The sequence below is a fragment of the Cydia splendana genome, chromosome 8 (genome assembly GCF_910591565.1).
Source record: "Cydia splendana chromosome 8, ilCydSple1.2, whole genome shotgun sequence".
NCBI classification, from domain to species: domain Eukaryota; kingdom Metazoa; phylum Arthropoda; class Insecta; order Lepidoptera; family Tortricidae; genus Cydia; species Cydia splendana.
Window position 1 is genome coordinate 268,945 of NC_085967.1, and position 17,899 is coordinate 286,843.

General features: G+C 40.8%; 1 protein-coding gene across 2 annotated transcripts in view; it reads left to right on the top strand.

Annotated features, from left to right (window-relative positions):
- LOC134792590 (protein-tyrosine sulfotransferase) overlaps positions 1-17,899 on the top strand; it is a 46,401-nt gene continuing 28,502 nt past the window's right edge. Inside the window, exons 1-4 of one of the 2 annotated variants that reach the window (XM_063763821.1) lie at positions 1-359; positions 3,448-3,983; positions 10,764-10,853; positions 13,698-13,861. In XM_063763821.1, the coding sequence (XP_063619891.1) occupies positions 3,456-3,983; positions 10,764-10,853; positions 13,698-13,861 (782 nt within the window). In that variant the 5' untranslated portion in view covers positions 1-359; positions 3,448-3,455. Of the gene's footprint in view, positions 360-3,430; positions 3,984-10,763; positions 10,854-13,697; positions 13,862-17,899 lie in introns of both variants that reach the window. The other variant, XM_063763822.1, reaches the window with a different exon arrangement.

Sequence of the window (17,899 nt, forward strand, 5' to 3'; positions counted from 1 at the left end):
ACGGCAGGGCATAGCAAGAGTAGGATTCGACAGACACAGTCAAATTGGATTTAATTGAAAAAACAAAAGACTAATTTTTATTTCCGTATCTTTTTTGGTTAGAGCCGTAACTGCTAATCAAATGCTAGTTTATCGATTGGAGGCCCATAAATACGGTTGTGGTGTGTGAGAATTGTTTTGCAAGCTTCCGAAACGCTGGCCGTTGAGTCCACTACGTGTTGTTGTGGGAACCAGCTCAGGCGCGGGCTGCGGCGCGCCGCCGGCTACGAGTAATCTTCAGTTAAATTGGATTATTCACACAAAGAAATGCATTCGCTGCGAGTAACTGTCATATTTGCATAGTTTGGATTTTTATGTAGGTGAGTACACAATCTCATTATCGACATATACTTACATGACCAATTATCATGTTTCCTATGTTTGGGCCGAATGAACGCGACACGTGACCGACAGCCCGCCTACTTCCGGCCGGGCGTCCCTACACTACATCTACATCATGTTTTCTAACAGGTTTATGGGATTACTACGTTCACTAGAATGTGCTGGTGTGTACTGAACATGTGCTATTGAAATTTGTTTACATAGAGTCCTGAAAATGTTGCAGTTTCATTGCATAAAAGTAAAGTTGAAACCAACTCGAAATTTGCATGTTACGAGTATCACATACTTAGTCGTTAAACATAACTCACAAGTAGGTAGAGGAAATGTGTATGGGGTTGATATGTGACAGAGTTTGTTTGTAGGGATATGGCACTAGTAGGAGGATATCAACTGAAATGATACATACATTTCCTTCTCAATCCACAATGCTGTATACCTCATAACTTCAAAAGTGATAAGAATAAATAAGAAATAATATTGAATGTTTAGAGTTTAATGTTTTTAAAAGCCAGAATTGGGGTCTGAGCATTCCGAGCAGTAGGAAGAGAATTAATGAGGTGTTGAATTAATTAGTATTACATAGAGTTTACTCTACACAGAATAACATTAACTGAATAAAAATTGGCTTCACATTAACTTCAGAAGCATTAGAGTAGGAATAGTGGTGGTTTATATTGGTGCCAGTAACTTTGCAACTATAATGCCTAGTGCTAATAGAGATAGTTTTTTTGTACTAACCAGACATGGGCATATTTACAATCTAACAGTACCATAATCAACCCTATCTGAAATCTTGTTTGACAATCATATGATGGCATTTTTTTGTGCATCAAGGCTCTCCATTCTATACCAAATTCCACCTGTGTAGATACCTGGCAGCCCTTGTTTACTGTTTATGAAAGCAGAAGAATGTAAATGATCGTATTAGGTTCATAACATGTTTTTCAATAAAAAGACACATCAAGATTTATTACCTTATTTCTAATGCTAAAAACAACGAATTATAAGCAAACCCCAATGCGCTTTTCAAAATTATCTGTTCAGTCATCTACTTAATACCTCATAGTAGGAAACGAAAAGGCCGACGAACTCGCGCGAGCAGGGCCTAAGGGGATGAACTACAGCCCTGAGCCGTTTTGTGGTAATCCCAAAAGACTAACGCGGCTCACCCTAAAGACCTACTGTCACTATAAAACCATTCAACTCTGGAGAGAAACAACAGGTTTGAACCATTCCAAAGTGCTTATCAAGGCCTTCAGCAAAAAGGCGTCTTCGAACGCCTTAGCGCTGTCTAGGAACCAACTTCGCAACTTGGTAAGGGTGCTAACTGGGCATTGCGGCCTAAATAAGCACATGCACACTATGGGGAAACGTGACATGGGGTGGTGCAGACTCTGTATGGAGGTAGACGAGATGCCCTTGTACATCCTCACAGAGTGCCCTTGCCTAATGCATACTCGTGACTTAATCCTGGGCGGACACATCGCCCGGAGGAGTTAAAGTCTCTCGAGATCAAAAAGATCCTGCAGCTGTTTGAAGTTGCAGGTTTGGATCGAAAGTTGTAGTAGGTGGCGGTCACAATAGATCAGCAATGGTCGCAGTGATACATAGGCTTTGTAGCCTTATATAGCCCCTAACACGAAGAAGAAGAAGAAGAAGTAGAAGAATAATACCTCGTAGTAGGGTGCTGAGGGCAGAGCAGGGAGCAGCGCAATGGAACAGGGACATAGTGTACCACCATTCGGCTCACGCTTCCTATGCTGATTGCCATAAGAGGTGGTTTTTCAAGTGTCAGTCAAAAGACCGCCATGTCAGCACCAAGTAGCAAGAGCAGTAAATGTTTTGGGCGTTAGTTTTATTCTTCCGATAACTCCTAAGATATTAAATTAAATTGTGTGGTAGTGTAATTATAATATGCATTAAATGTGCATGAAATCTAGTTAGCTAGTATATTGAATTTGATAAGGATTGCAATTGTATTTGCCTAAATAACTTTTCAGTTACGACAGTGTATTATTATTATTCTCTTTATTTATTTTTCATCTCAAGTTAGGTTATTTATAATATGAATATAAAAGTAAAATATAAAAACACTTACAAAACGATAAAAAATACATATAAACACATTATAAAAAACCTAACCTAGGGTGCCGCCAGCAGCGGGGCAAGGCCCAAGCTACCGGTGGTCAGGGCCGCAGAGAGAGGAAACGGCGGACTATCCGCGCCGTGTCCAAGATCACCGCCTTCTGCATCTGACCCTTGATCCAACCACCTAGCGATCCTATGCACTCCCTACATCCACGCCTACTCGAAAATCTTATTTAATTGCTTGAGAACTGTGTTAGTCAATAGCTTCAACCTCGTTTTTACTATTTATTGAAACGCGTAAACAATAATAATTGTAGCAATGAAAATATTTACGATCTAATAATGGCAGGTTTATTATTTGCAGTTGCAATTAGTTAGTAGAAAGCAGTTGCGCAAGCGATCGTCGGTAATTAAATTAAGAATGACGTGACGAGTGCGACGGAAGAGACGTGTCGACCGTCGACACTTCATAAGCACGGTTTCCACCGCGAACGCGAACGAGTAATGAGCGGGAGATGGCTAAGCAGCGCGGACTTGGTTTTTATAAATAAAATAGGTTTGCGTTTCCACCAACAAAGAGTTTTGTTGTTTAATTCCCACCGCAAAAGAAAAAGGAAAACCTTTTTACAAAAAAAAACTGTCTTTAAATGGATAAAATATTATCCTGTTTATTTATATGCGGTACCAACAGATATTTTTGAAGCCAACGCGCCAGAACAGATGTTAATATTTTCGCAATATGTTATTTTTATTTCTACTTTGAACGTCGTTGCAATTAACTTGTCTTTGTCTTCGTAGAATTTAGTTGCATAAAATAACGAGCGCGTTCGGCACATTCGTTGCTTGCCCTAAATTAGTAGCTCAGTTTACCTACTAGTTTAGTCTGACTCGGGTTAGGATTCCTCTAAAATCATTCATTTTTGGCAACTGTTTATCCGCGGTTACGCAATAATATCGGTAGTTTGTGTGTGTGTGCAGGCGGCGGCATGTGGCGCGGGCCTCGCTGGCGCTGGGCGCTCGCGCTGCTGCTGGGCGGCGCGCTGGTGTGGGCGCTGCGCGGCGGCGCGGGCGGCGCGCCCCGAGCCGCGCGCCTGCGCTCCCCCGACCAGTGGGTGGAGGGCCGCGAGCTACCGCTCATCTTTATCGGCGGCGTGCCGCGCTCCGGCACCACGCTCATGCGCGCCATGCTCGACGCGCACCCCGACGTGCGCTGCGGCCAGGAGACGCGTGTCGTCCCGCGCATCCTGCAGATGCGCCAACATTGGGCACACTCCGCAAAGGAGTCCGTCCGGCTCGAGGCCGCCGGCGTCTCTAAAGCGGTGCTCGACAACGCCATCGCGGCGTTCTGCTTGGAGGTGATCGCGGGGCACGGCGAGCCGGCGCCGCGGCTGTGCAACAAGGACCCGCTGGTGCTGAAGATGGGCGGCTACGTGCTGGAACTGTTCCCCAACGCCAAGTTCCTGTTCATGATGCGCGACGGCCGCGCTACCGTGCACTCCATCATCAGCCGCAAGGTCAGACACTCCATCAACATTGAAGTTACCAAAAGTAAAACATAAATAGGTACTTACAAAAGGGTGTTGTTGAATGAATTTCGGTCTTTTTTAGGGTTCCGTACCCAAAAGGTAAAACGGGACCCTATTACTAAGACTTCGCTGTCCGTCCGTCCGTCCGTCCGTCCGTCCGTCTGTCACCAGGCTGTATCTCACGAACCGTGATAGCTAGACAGTTGAAATTTTCACAGATGATGTATTTCTGTTGCCGCTATAACAACAAATACTAAAAACAGAATAAAATAAAGATTTAAATGGGGCTCCCATACAACAAACGTGATTTTTGACCAAAGTTAAGCAACGTCGGGCGTGGTCAGTACTTGGATGGGTGACCGCTTTTTTTTTCATTATGGTACGGAACCCTTCGTGCGCGAGTCCGACTCGCACTTGCCCGGTTTTTTCAGTTTTAGCAGTTTCATTAAAAAACTATGACTTTTCGATAGAACTAACTTGCTAGTATGTTCAATGCACATTAAATTCGGAATAATTTAAGCCCACCCATATCACCGTATGTCAAACTAGACGGGCCCGCAGCTCCGCTCGCGTAAATGAAATAAAGAGTGTGTCAACCCTGCCAGGGTTCATAACGGTGATAGGGATTTCTTATTGTACCCGTTATTTGGATAACTTAATACGCAAAATATCTGAAAAAAATTATGTGATTTGATAAAAGGCAAAATTATACTTTTTCATCTACATAGTTATTTATTTAAAACTCGTTTCAACATAAAATTATTATTTATTTTTATAAGCCTAATTGCAAAAACGTTCATTAGATTAATTTCCGCCTTAAGACGAATATGGACGACCACCGCCCATAAATCGCCTTTTGGTACAAACGTACGTACTCCCCATTTCCCTTTCTGAATACTAACATTACTTACTACGGTTATGTGAATCCTGGCCTCCAGGAAAAGACAAAACAAAACACACCATGTTTCTCGGTCTTGCGATAGCTCTCGCCAGTCCCCATGGCCGAGGATAAGCAGATCTCGAGCAACTACGTCGTTCCAGCGGTAGGTACCTATGACGTCCAATTGGGCGTCTCCCATTTCGCTGTCCCAAGTACGCTCTCGTCACGGCACGATCCTCTCCCATTCTCTCTAAATGTCCGAGCCAATTAATGTAAGCTTAGCCACTTTTGTCTCTCAGTATTCCGCCAGTATATCGGAACACATCCTTATTTCTATGGCAACAGAGTTATATTACGATATTTGGCCGACTGCTGACTGTACGTTTGCTTATATTCACCAGGTCGTTTCGCTCAAAAATATCTGAACATGCACTTAAATTTTATCTACCTACATTATAACTTGCTATCAACTTTAATTGTATTTTTGGCCCATCTCGGCAGCCCGGTCCCCGGACGAATTTGTTTGCCGAAGCTGTGAAAGTAAATCTGAATAACATATTACATAACTCAAAAAGAAATTTAAAACAACAAAATACAAATTACTATTGATATTGATAAGTCATTATCAGTCATTATATGGCATGTCACTCGTATGGGCATAAACTAAGGTAAAAGGTTGAGGTTGACAGCACTTTTTATTTTACTTCGAGTAAAAAAGGCCGAAATCACTGCATACCAACATAACAAACATAATTTTGGTTATTTGAAGTTCGAAACGAAACCAACCGAGAGTTTCCGGTAATAGCCGATAGTCGTAAAATGAAGAATGTTATGAAAATTTCTTTTGCTTATTGTAAATTAAATACGCATCGAAAGCGATAGTTTTTATGCTCTAGTTATATTCTCATACTTAGATAATAGATTAGAACAGTTTTTTCTTATCATACGTGCGTCGTATTTGAGAAATGTGTCAAAAACTTTTTTAGAAATTTGTAAGGCGCCATCTCGCTTCTTCCCTCGTTTTTTATACCGTTCTGGTTTTTCAATTTTATATATATGACTAGACGGGCCCGCAGCTCCGCTCGCGTAAATGAAATAAAGAGTTCGTCTTATGTTTAGTTAAATACCGACATTATTATGTATTCAACCCTGCCATGGTTTAAAACTGTGATAGGGATTTCTTATTTGTAGCCGTTATTTGGATAATTCAATTCGCAAATTTGTCAAAAAATGATGTGATTTGATAAAAGGCAAGATTGTATTTTTTCATCTACACGTATTTATTTAAAACTTGTTTCAAGATAAAATTATTATTTGTTCTTATAAGCCTAGTTGCAAAAACGTTCATTAGATTAATTTTCGCCTTAAGACGAATATGGACGACCACCGCCCTTTAATCGCCTTTTCATACAAACATAGGTAGTCTAGTCCTCTCGGTCTTGCGATAGCTCTCGCCAGTCGCCATGGCCGAGGTTGAGCAGGTCTTGAGCAACTACGTCGTTTCAGCGGTATACCTAGGACGTCCACTCGGGCGTCTCCCATTTTGTTGTCCCAAGTACCTGCGCTCTCTTCACGGCACGATCCTCTCCCATTCTCTCTAAGTGTCCGAGCCACCACTGAATTTAGCCGCTTTTGTCTCTCAATATTTCGCCACTATACCGGACCACATCCTTATTTCTATGGCAACAAAATTATATTACGATATTTGGCCGACTGCTGACTGTACATTTGCTTATTTTTATCAGGTCGCTCAATAACATCTGAACATGCACTTTAATCTACCTACATAACTTACTATCAACTTTGTATTTTTGGCCCATCTCAGCATTCTTAGCCCGTTCCCCGGACGAATGGCAATGTTTGCCGAAGCCGTGAAAGTCAATCTGAATAATATAACTCAAAAATAAATTTAAAACAACAAAATACAAATTGATAATAATAATATAGTAATTACTTTGATTGATAAGAATGATAAGTCATATATGACATAAATCACTCGTATGGGCTCTATAGACTAAGGTTGAGGTTGGCAGCACTTTTTATTTTACTTCGTGTAAAAAAACTCAGAAATACCTGTATACCAACATGACAAACATAATTTAGTTTACTTTAACTTACGGATTATTTGGTCTAATCTGTAGCACCGCCAAACGAAAGCAACCGAGAGTTGCCGAGAAATGGCCGATGAAGATGGTTATGAAAATTTCTTTTCCTTATTGTAAATTAAATACGCATCGAAAGCGATAGTTTTTATGCTCAGTTTTATTCTCATATGTAGATAATAGATTTAAACAGTTTTTTCTTATCATACGTGCGTTGTATTCGAGATACGTGTCAAAAACTTTTTTAGAAATTTGTAAGGCGCCGTCTCTCTTCTTCGCTCGTTTTTTATCCCGTTCTGGTTTTTCAATTTTATATATATGATAGTTTTTGAGAAGGTCACAAAAAATGTGTTTTAATTACTTAAATCAATTTTGAGTTCTGCTTATACTTTCAGTAAAATATCTTCACAAGGCTATGCTGTGAGATAAATTGTAAGAAATCGAGTTATAGCAAATTTAATTACCTTTAATTTAAGTGCAAAAGAGGGCCAGGGTACATCCTTCACATTCCAGTTCTCTTGTTATCGTAAAAATATTAAATTTCTATAATAGGAAAAAGGCAACTGTCTAACAATGGATTATTTATAGCTTTACATCACGCTTTGCGTTTTTAGGAGTTTTTACTTGCTTATTCAGCCAGTGGCCAGCAGTGGAGGCTGTGCTCTAGGTACTGATATCTAAGTTAATATTCGAGGGAATTCATAAAATGTTTGTTGGTTGAACCAGTATACAATACAATATAATATAGTTATTTACGATACAAGTGCGGAAAAGAGGAAATTCGAAACGAGTGGCGCTAAATTAAAACACGACGGAAGGGAGTGTTTTAAATCGACACGAGTTGCGAATTACCTATTCGCATGTGTATTGTACAACGTTTTACAGTACATATGGCCCTTTAAACTTTTGACATACGCATAGTCGTTACAGAAAAGATGCCGAGAATGCTCAAGTCGAGAAGATTTGTTTAAGAATCCGTATGGCCTTTCATCAGATTGATCATCTTCCCGCATTGTCCGGGCATTAAAAAAAAATCTTTATTTGGAAAAAAAGGCCTTCGTCGCTGAGCGATGATGCCGGCCTCATAATAATTACATATTTTGCCACGGCTCGGTTCCATTTTCTAACAATGTGTTCCTTCACCTTACTGGAGTCACTGAAAATCGGCGAGATTTAATAGAGACGGTTAAGTTTCTCATACGACATAGCGTGTGTGTTAAGGTATGGACGTTGGGTTCAACGGTCCGATGTGTGCGGCCCTGGTTAGCAGAAAGTAAACAAGTAGCAGTTTGCACGCACTAGACGTAGACGCGCGATAATTCCTATATAACTGTGCCGCCCAGTTTTCATTGTAAAGTCTATTTCAATAGAACTTGCTAACTATGTCAACAAAGAACGTAACTTTGTTTTATCACTGTTTCTCTTTGAGTTTTCACACCACCTCATCAAATACCATTGAAACCATACACATATACACTATTGAAACGGTCCGTTCCGTAAAATACATAAATATATAACTGTATCTTGGATATTTAATTAAAAGTTTAAAATGGGTTCATAAGTTAGGTTATTAGGACCTGTTGGAATGACGGTTTTGTTTCTTTTAAATTCTACAATTGTCTATGATGGGTAGTGTTGTGACTAAAGTTTGTGATATAAACCCGCTACACACTACCCAACCCACGCTCTGTACCTACCGCCGCGGTTATAAAATACATCAATACATCATTCTTAAGTACTAATTTGTCTTCTGATCGTAATTAAACAAATTAAAAATAAATAACTACTTGTTTTTTACTTTTGGTATTTTATTATTCGATATGGTTTGACATTAGTAAAGTAGTACGTAGGAGTCTTGCCCATCACTAGTAAATTCATCATTCAGAGACAATTTCAATATGGCGGTTTGTTTACATAGTTAGCAAGTTCTATTGAAATATACTTTAGTGCGAACGCCGACTGGGTATCAGGCGCCACTGTATATAACGTGACCTCAAGGTTCATAACAAGCCTGTCTAACCAAGTTATCCCGAATGTAAACGCGTTCGCACTCGGCAAGCGAGCGTGACAACTTTGAGTCAGTCATCAAAGTATTGTTGCGGTCCAGTACCCTCTATTTAGATACCAGTTAGTTCATATAGGTAGATCTTCCATGTTTTTTTAGATAATAGTTGATTCGGTAGTTAAGAGATTCCGTGAACATCAGTGGTGCGTGCCACACGAACTTTCCCAGAACTTTTTCTATTTATGATCTATAAATAGTAAATAAGCTAGAGGAAAATCTTTCCATATCAAGAGAAAAAATGTATTATTCATCGGTCAAACATCGCAGTAAAATATGGCATAAATTGCATGCATTCGTATACCTACGGTGTTATCTTCGTTAAGTTATGTTTGTGTTCACACGCGTAACGTTGCCGGATATAAAAACCGAAGGAGTTGTGACAATCGGAACCGTCGGTGACAATATGTCCACGTTTTTGTTGAATAAATACTCGTCACAGCTGCTTTGTTTATGTTATGTTGTTATAACATGTGAAGGACTCTACAAGAAACAATGGGGTAGATAGGTATACTTATTACAATAAACGATGGCCCATATCTGATCTGATCTCTGATTTGTCTGAGCATAGTTGTTAAGAATATGCATGCTGTGGTTTTCCGCGGATCTAATACTCGCCGCTGACGGGCGATTATGGTTCTATTCTACGGACTAGTATAGGTATTATCAGGGTTCCCCTTAATACGCCTAACATTAATTGGCATAATATGAATTCGCATTACAGTTTTGGCATAACATAATTGTGCATAACATTGAACAGGCATAATATTAAAAAAAGCATACCACTTATTGCGCATAATATTGAATCCGCATAATTTAAATATGCATAACATTATTAACTATAACTTTATTTGGCACAAAATTAATTAGCATAATTTAATAAAGCAAGAGAATTAGATGAATCAAGGCAAAACCAACTCGGTTAGGTCAGGTTCACAAGGCCAAGGCAGGATCGAGCGAAACGAAGCGAAGCTTTTGTAACGAATAATAATGTTTTTCCTGTAATACATTATTAAGGCGTAGTAAGTCCGTGTTCTTCTTTTTTTTAATAACTTTAGGATCTTTTAGGTTTGGGAAATAATTTTCATATTTCGATTTTTTTGTGCAATTTTTTTTAAGTGCGATTTAGACCTATTTTAGTGATTTTTTTATCGAGCAAAAGTCAAAAACTCATTTGGATTGCTGAAGTCCTTAGAGAGAGGCCGCAAGATTGCTAATTAATTTTTTGGCAACCGTATTGTGATATTTGTGATCTAAAAAAGCGCTACATTAAATTAAAACTTCGTTCTCTGAACCTACTGAACCATAAAAGAGTCGCTCTGTCTACATTTGTATTAATTTACCTTTTACATTTATACTATTTAATAATTATGCAAAGTAACTTTATGCTTATTATATTTATCCCAAGTCATGGTTATGACAATTTACGTTATGCGCATTAACATTATGCGTATTCAGTTATGCGGAATAATGTTATGCGATTTAGAAATTATGCGTAACATACGTTATGCCAATTTGAATTAGGAGTATTACGTTATGCGAATTAATATAGACCCGTATTATCCGTACTATAGATTTAACAGGTGTTTTGGTTTTAATAAGCTATGGACTGCAACATATCTACCTACCTACCTATAGTGATCTTATCTTATCTTATTGTTTTCGGGGGCCCTTGCGGATACACTTCGACCCTACCTATAGTGATAATCAATGTGTTTCCGCAGGTAACAATCACTGGGTTCGACTTGACGTCGTACCGGCAGTGCCTCACCAAATGGAACCACGCCGTGGGCCTCATGTACCAGCAGTGCAAGGTGGGTACTCCTCTCTACTTATATACACTAGCTATCACTAGCCTACCAATCCTTTGGGAACTTGACGACCGGTCTGGCCTAGTGAGTAGTGAACCTGCCTGTGAAGCCGATGGTCGTGGGTTCGAATCCCGGTAAGTATAGTTGTGGTATGAACACAAATATTTGTTCGAGTCATGGGTGTTTTCTATGTATATAAGTATGTATTTATCGGATCTATATCTGAATCCCTAAAATCTTTTCTCCTATCTTTGCATTCCCTAATATTGTTTGTCATAATGATCAGATGTCCTAACGCGCGTATTCCCTAATTTTGGTTTCCCTATTATCGAATGGGCGATTTTTTTTTGTCCTAATATCTTTTTCCCTAATGACACTTTCCATATTTAGTATTTATCCTAATGTTATGTAGCATAATTCTTTTTTTGTCTAATTATTGTTAGGCCTAAAAATTATATATCCTAAACATCATGTTACCTAATTTTACTTAGCCTATCGTTGCTTGACCTAACCCTCGTATGCCCTAATTTTGATTTCCCTATTGCGTTTCGTTTTTACAATGGTCGCAGTTCTAACCTAACCTAACCCACTTTTGTGGCAGCAGTTCGTTTTTGCGAGGATCACAGTTCTAACCTAACCTAACCCACTTTTGTGGCAACATTTCGTTTTTACAATGGTCGCAGTTCTAACCTAACCTAACCCACTTTTGTGGCAGCAGTTCGTTTTTGCGAGGGTCACGGTTCTAACCTAACCTAACCCCCTTTTGTGGCAACAGTTCGTTACCATTAATTATGGAAAGTAATTGTTATGATAATTGATCAATAGGAAAAGTAACTGTTATGACGATTGATCATTAGGGTAATAGCCATTAGGTCAAAACAGTTAGAACATGTTATTTTATGCCAAACATTGTTAGGGATTTCGAAGAATATGGTAAAAAACATTAGGGATCTTGATAGTTATGGTACAAATGCTTAGGGCAAATGAATCTTAGGCTAACCATTACATTATGGAAAATAATCGTTATGACAATTGATCGTTAGGGCATGTGCCCATTAGGACAAACCAGTTAGGGCAAGTGACTTTAGGACAAACGTTGTTAGGGATTCAGAATGACACCCGTATTTATCTATACAGGGTGATTCAGGAGACGTGAGCAGGACTAATACTGCGCATTTCGTAGATTATAAGCAACACTTTCGTATCAGTATTAGTGAGGTTAACGTTAATTTTCTAGTCACGTTGAAAAAAAAAGTTATGAATTTATTTACGACATGCGTGGTCACCCTAAAATTAGAATACTAAACTACCGATATTCTGTGTCAAATTGAATGTCACCACTGTCATCGCGGTCTGGTTACTTTTGAAAACTTGTATCTCACTCAAGTTTGACAGTTTATTTTCTTCGTAATCAAAAATTAAAGAGGTTTTATGCTTATTAATTAGGTCTTGTAGGGTGACCATGATTGTAGAGGATTAAATTTGCCCTCACCAAAAAGTTAAAAAATAGGAAAAAGTGTGGTTGTTTCCCCTATAAATACGACGGTGATTGATCAATTATCAGTTACTGAGTGTGCAGGATTAGTCCTGCTCACGTCTCATGAATCACCCTGTATAACTAAAGTATGTATATCGTCGCCTAGCAGCCATAGTACAGTTAGTGTCATATAGTAGGTAGCATCCAAAGTATTCAAATAGTTCGGTACGCCATACAAATTACATAGTGTACCGAACTATTTGAATACTTTGGATGCTACCAACTATATGACGCTGACTGTACAAGCTTTGCTTATACTCTAAATCATAATTAGATTCCAAAAAATGTTGCCACTGCAATAATTTGTTTGTAAAATAGTAAATTCCTTTTTATAAATAAGTAAACACGCTAAGATAATTTATTAATTGGTAATTTTATTCCTACGATTTAAAAAAGTACTTTTACTTACTTATTTTTACATAAATACAAGACGCGCTAGTAAAAAGTGGCAACATTGTCTTACTTTTTTGGAATCTAATTATGATTTAGAGTTTAGTTTGGGGCTAGGTTGATCTGTGTAAGATGTGCATTTATTTTGTCAGCCGCTTTGAGAAAGTTACGGATGAGATAAACTTTAGAGAACGAGTTTGGGAAAATATGAGCCTATACATATAATCATCCTGTTATCACAGTAAGTAGCAAGCATTAGGTCCACACTGTTGATGAACACTTTGTTAACCTTTATTTTACGGCCAGCCAGATAAGATGAGTACTTCTCTTGGAGTATGTCAGTCGGTCCTGACTCAGTGAGATACATCCAGAAATGACTCGCGAGCGATTCAGCATCGCATTGATTTTACAAACCGTGCTGCATCTAAAGCACAATCGCTATATAAAATGCTATCGGAACTCGGTAACTCCGCTGCGCGTAAGTAGGTATATATAACACGTAAGCGCAAGTGCAGCATAACCGGCGCGATTATACCTATCGATTCTGAAGTAGCTATGAGAAATGATTTTCGCATTTGATCTTCATTGCGCAAAATTTCTGTTTGTGTTGAATGTTGAATGTTTTAAATCGTAATGGAATATTGTTACTTAATTGAAATGTTGCACAAGATACTTGTAGCACGCTGCAGTTGTATAATCAGAGGCTATATTTATTTTATGATAGCCTAGCCGGAGGCAACTAATTAGATCAAGAAACATTTTTTTTTATTTGTATGTAAAAGTTTGTGTCTCCACGCGGCTTCTGTGCTCACTTATAGGCTCACATACCAAAATGTGTACTTTAACAGTGTTTGTGTGTGTACCATTAAGATTGGTTGGTCGAGTAGAGTGGTGACGGGTGTGTGTTGTGTTGTGTGCAGGCGCTGGGGCCGACGCGCTGCCTGCCGGTGCGGTACGAGGCGTTGGTGCTGCGGCCGCAGGAAACGCTGCGCTCCGTTCTCGCCTTCCTCGAGCTGCCCTGGACGGACGCCGTGCTGCACCACGAGCGCTACATCAACCAGCCCAACGGCGTGGCGCTGTCAGAGTGCGTACCCCGCCCCTTACACATTGTTCATTATCAATATGTATATCTAAAGCCGCGTCTCGATATCGCGCGGCGGCCGCGCGAGCATTGTTCGACCGGGGCAAACTTGTATTTTGGCTCGCGAGGCCGCGCGAGGCAACTGAAATATATACACATGCGTCCCAACTGCGCGCGAACATTCCTTTGCCGCGCGTCGAAAAACCGACAATGAATGGTTCGTCGCGCGGCACGTTCGAGCGCGCCAATGATCGATAGTTTGCCGCGCGATATGGACACGGGGCTTAAACTGCAAACGTTGTTCAGTTACGAGTGTTGCTGGTGGTCTTTGTAATTGTAAGTCTATTACTGGACTTTTTTTATTGGCCTTGGAGTAGGTGTAGGTCGTACTAGGTAGTAACAGGCCTAGTTGCAAGATTCGTTATTAGGTCTGTTAGTATATTCAAAGGTTAGTATAAAAAACATTCCGACCGACTTCGTTCGACGCTGACGCTGGCTCGCGTTTGTTTCACATTTATTTGGCGGCCGTCGTTAAATTTGCTCAAGCGTTTTTTTTCCTTTAATTAAACTGTAGAGTGTATGTACTGAGAAATTACTGCAAAATGATGCGAACCATGTCGCCGCGGCCGCGGACAATCACAGAGGTTTTACAATGCGCTAGGCTAAGACCATCGGTGTGAGTAGTGCGCAGTAGCTTGACACAACACAACATAAATATCCACTTTCCGATAACATAATCCACTAATGGGCATCTAAGTGTGTCCAGGTGGTTGTCTGTTGTCGAACTCACGTTAGCCGCATACTTTATAAGGTATGTACTAGGCCTAGAATATACCTACATATTAAATGCCGTAACGTAGCCGTAGCCGTAGCCGTAACCGTTTATAACCGATATTCGGTTATTTTTCGGGCATAACCGTAACCGAAACCGGTTATGAAGTTTGGCCGGTTATTGCATTCCCTAGTGCTGCTAGACTGTGTCTCATAACAAAAGGTGGGCGGATCCGCATGAAGATGGCGAAACCAGCACCTCATGTAAAATCCTTGAGGCTCCGTCACATTGACGGGAATGCACAGAAAGTTATGAGCTATGCCACATCGCCGAAGCGCGGCACCGCTTTCAATCTCGCCCGTCACATTGAGCGCGGATTGGAGGCGGAGCGGTTGTGCGGAATGAAGTAAATAACAATATTGTTTGCAATGAATGTTAGCGCCGGTAGTGGTAAGAGCGTGCGACTTTCAATCCGAAGGTCGCGGGTTCAAACCCCGGCTGGTACAGTCAACGGTAAAAATATGGGTGTATATAGACAACTTACTCAAAAATATGTCCCATACTTCTTAATTCACTGACATAAGAGTTATGGGACATATTTTTGAGATGATTTGTACACCCATATTTTTACCGTTGACTGTATCACTGAGTTTTTCGGAACTTATGTACGAAATATCATTTGATATTTACCAGTTGCTTTTCGGTGAAGGAAAACATCGTTAGGAAACCTATAAGGCTTAGTTTTCCCTCTGGGTTTGATGGTCAGATGGCAGTCGTTTACGTAAAAACTAGTGCCTATGTCAATTCTTGGGATTAGTTGTCGTTGCGTTCTATCCGCTCTCGATATTTCGGAACTTATGTACGAAATATCATTTGATATTTACCAGTTGCTTTTCGGTGAAGGAAAACATCGTTAGGAAACCTATAAGGCTTAGTTTTCCCTCTGGGTTTGATGGTCAGATGGCAGTCGTTTTCGTAAAAACTAGTGCCTATGTCAATTCTTGGGATTAGTTGTCGTTGCGTTCTATCCGCTCTCGACACGCCGACCGAATGTGGTGGAACCGACGCGGAGCGGAAGCGGCGCGGTCGCGGTCACTCGCCCGTCATATTGTTCGCGGATCGGAGGCGGAGCAGTTGTGCTGCCTGCGCCCGCCTACCCGTAGCCGTAGGTAACTTAACGCGGTTGCAACGCGGGTCCGCGATCAAAACGCTTTCAATCCGTCGACCGCACACAATGTGACATCACCACCTTGCTACCGCGCCGCTCCGGGACCGCTCCGGAACGTTTCCGCGTCAATGTGACGGAGCCTTCAATTTGACATCACCGCCTTGCTCCCGCGCCGCTCCGCGACCGCTCCGGAACGTTTCCGCGTCTAATAGGTGACGGAGCCGTCAATGTGACATCACCGCCTTGCTACCGCGCCGCTCCGCGACCGCTCTGGAACGCTGCCGCTTCAATGTGACGGAGCCTTCAATGTAACATTACCGCCTTGCTACCGCGCCGCTCCGCGACCGCTCCTGAACGTTTCCGCGTCAATGTGACGGAGCCTTCAATGTGACATCACCGCCTTGCTACCGCGCCGCTCCGCGACCGCTCTGGAATGCTGCCGCTTCAATGTGACGGAGCCTTCACTGTAACATTACCGCCTTGCTACCGCGCCGCTCCGCGACCGCTCCTGAACGTTTCCGCGTCAATGTGACGGAGCCTTCAATGTGACATCACCGCCTTGCTACCGCGCCGCTCCGCGACCGCTCTGGAACGTTTCCGCGTCAAGGTGACAGAGCCTTCAATGAGACATCATCGCCTTGCTACCGCGACCGCTCCGGAACGTTTCCGCGTCAATGTGACGGAGCCTTCAATGTGACATCACCGCCTTGCTACCGCGCCGCTCCGCGACCGCTCTGGAACGTTTCCGCGTCAAGGTGACGGAGACCTCAATGTGACATCACCTCCTTGCTACCGCGCCGATCCGCGACCGCTCCGGAACGCTGCCGCTTCAATGTGACGGAGCCTTCAATGTGACATTACCGCCTTGCTACCGCGCCGCTCCGCGACCGCTCCGGAACGCTACCGCTTCAATGTGACGGAGCCTTCAATGTGACATCACCGCCTTGCTACCACGCCGCTCCGCGACCGCTCCGGAACGTTTCCACGTCAATGTGACGGAGCCTTTACACAGAAATATTTCCTGCAGATAATACACATATTATAGGTATATATAACTACACCTATTTATGTTGTTGAGGAACCTCACCTTCAGCTTATCTCAAGTTAATGAAATTGCCTTTGCTTAGCTATCACAGAAAAACAAAAGATAATAACACAGTGTGCCAATATTTAATAGTTTTCTTCTCATTAGAAGCTAACTAATAAATATCGAAGCTGGAATTAAAATGAAACATCAATGTGTAGTAGTTACCTATACTACCTATTATCCTCTAGCATATTCCCACCATACAAGGAAAATTGGCAATCGAATTTGAATCAAATGTATTAGAAAAATATAAGAGTTGAAATTATTTTGTTTTAAAATCGAACGAAACAAAAAAAAAGCAACTCTGTTCCATTTAATTAAGATTTAGATTTCATTGGTGTAAAAAGGGCCCAAAAGAATAACACTCTAATGACTGTACAACAAAAAGAATAGATAGTATATAGGGGTCCTGTCATTGTAAATTTTGTAGTCACTGTAAATTTACTGCCATCTATCGACACACGACTAAAACTCAAAATGAAAACGTATAAAGTTATCAAAAAATGTATATATATGGATAAATGATTTTATTATTTTTATATCATTTTGATCCATGTTCATTCACTGATATCTATGTGTTAAAATTGTTAAATGTGAAACGGTGTCGTCACGCCATCTAGCCGACGATAGGCTAAAGGTGTGCGCGGCATCTATTCGAGAATGACTTTTACTTGAATTCCGAGGCACGTTTTTTCCTTAGACTTTATTCGTCTTATACGAAGTTACATATGTCTTTGCTGTACAATAATGTATAATTTCGTTAGAGGTATAACTTCTAAAAGCTTGACAATGATTAATATCAGCCAGACGTCATGTTTTGCAGAAAAATCTTAATACCGCGAAGTAGGAAATTTAACACATGGTACAACGACATCTAGCGGGTAATTTGGAAACAAAATTAACTTCTTGCTAAATAATCCTAACAAATACAAACAGAAGTTGGACAATTGGAGATAATTTGTACTAGTATTAGGACATTGAACCCCAAGAGGTTATGACATATATTAACAAAAC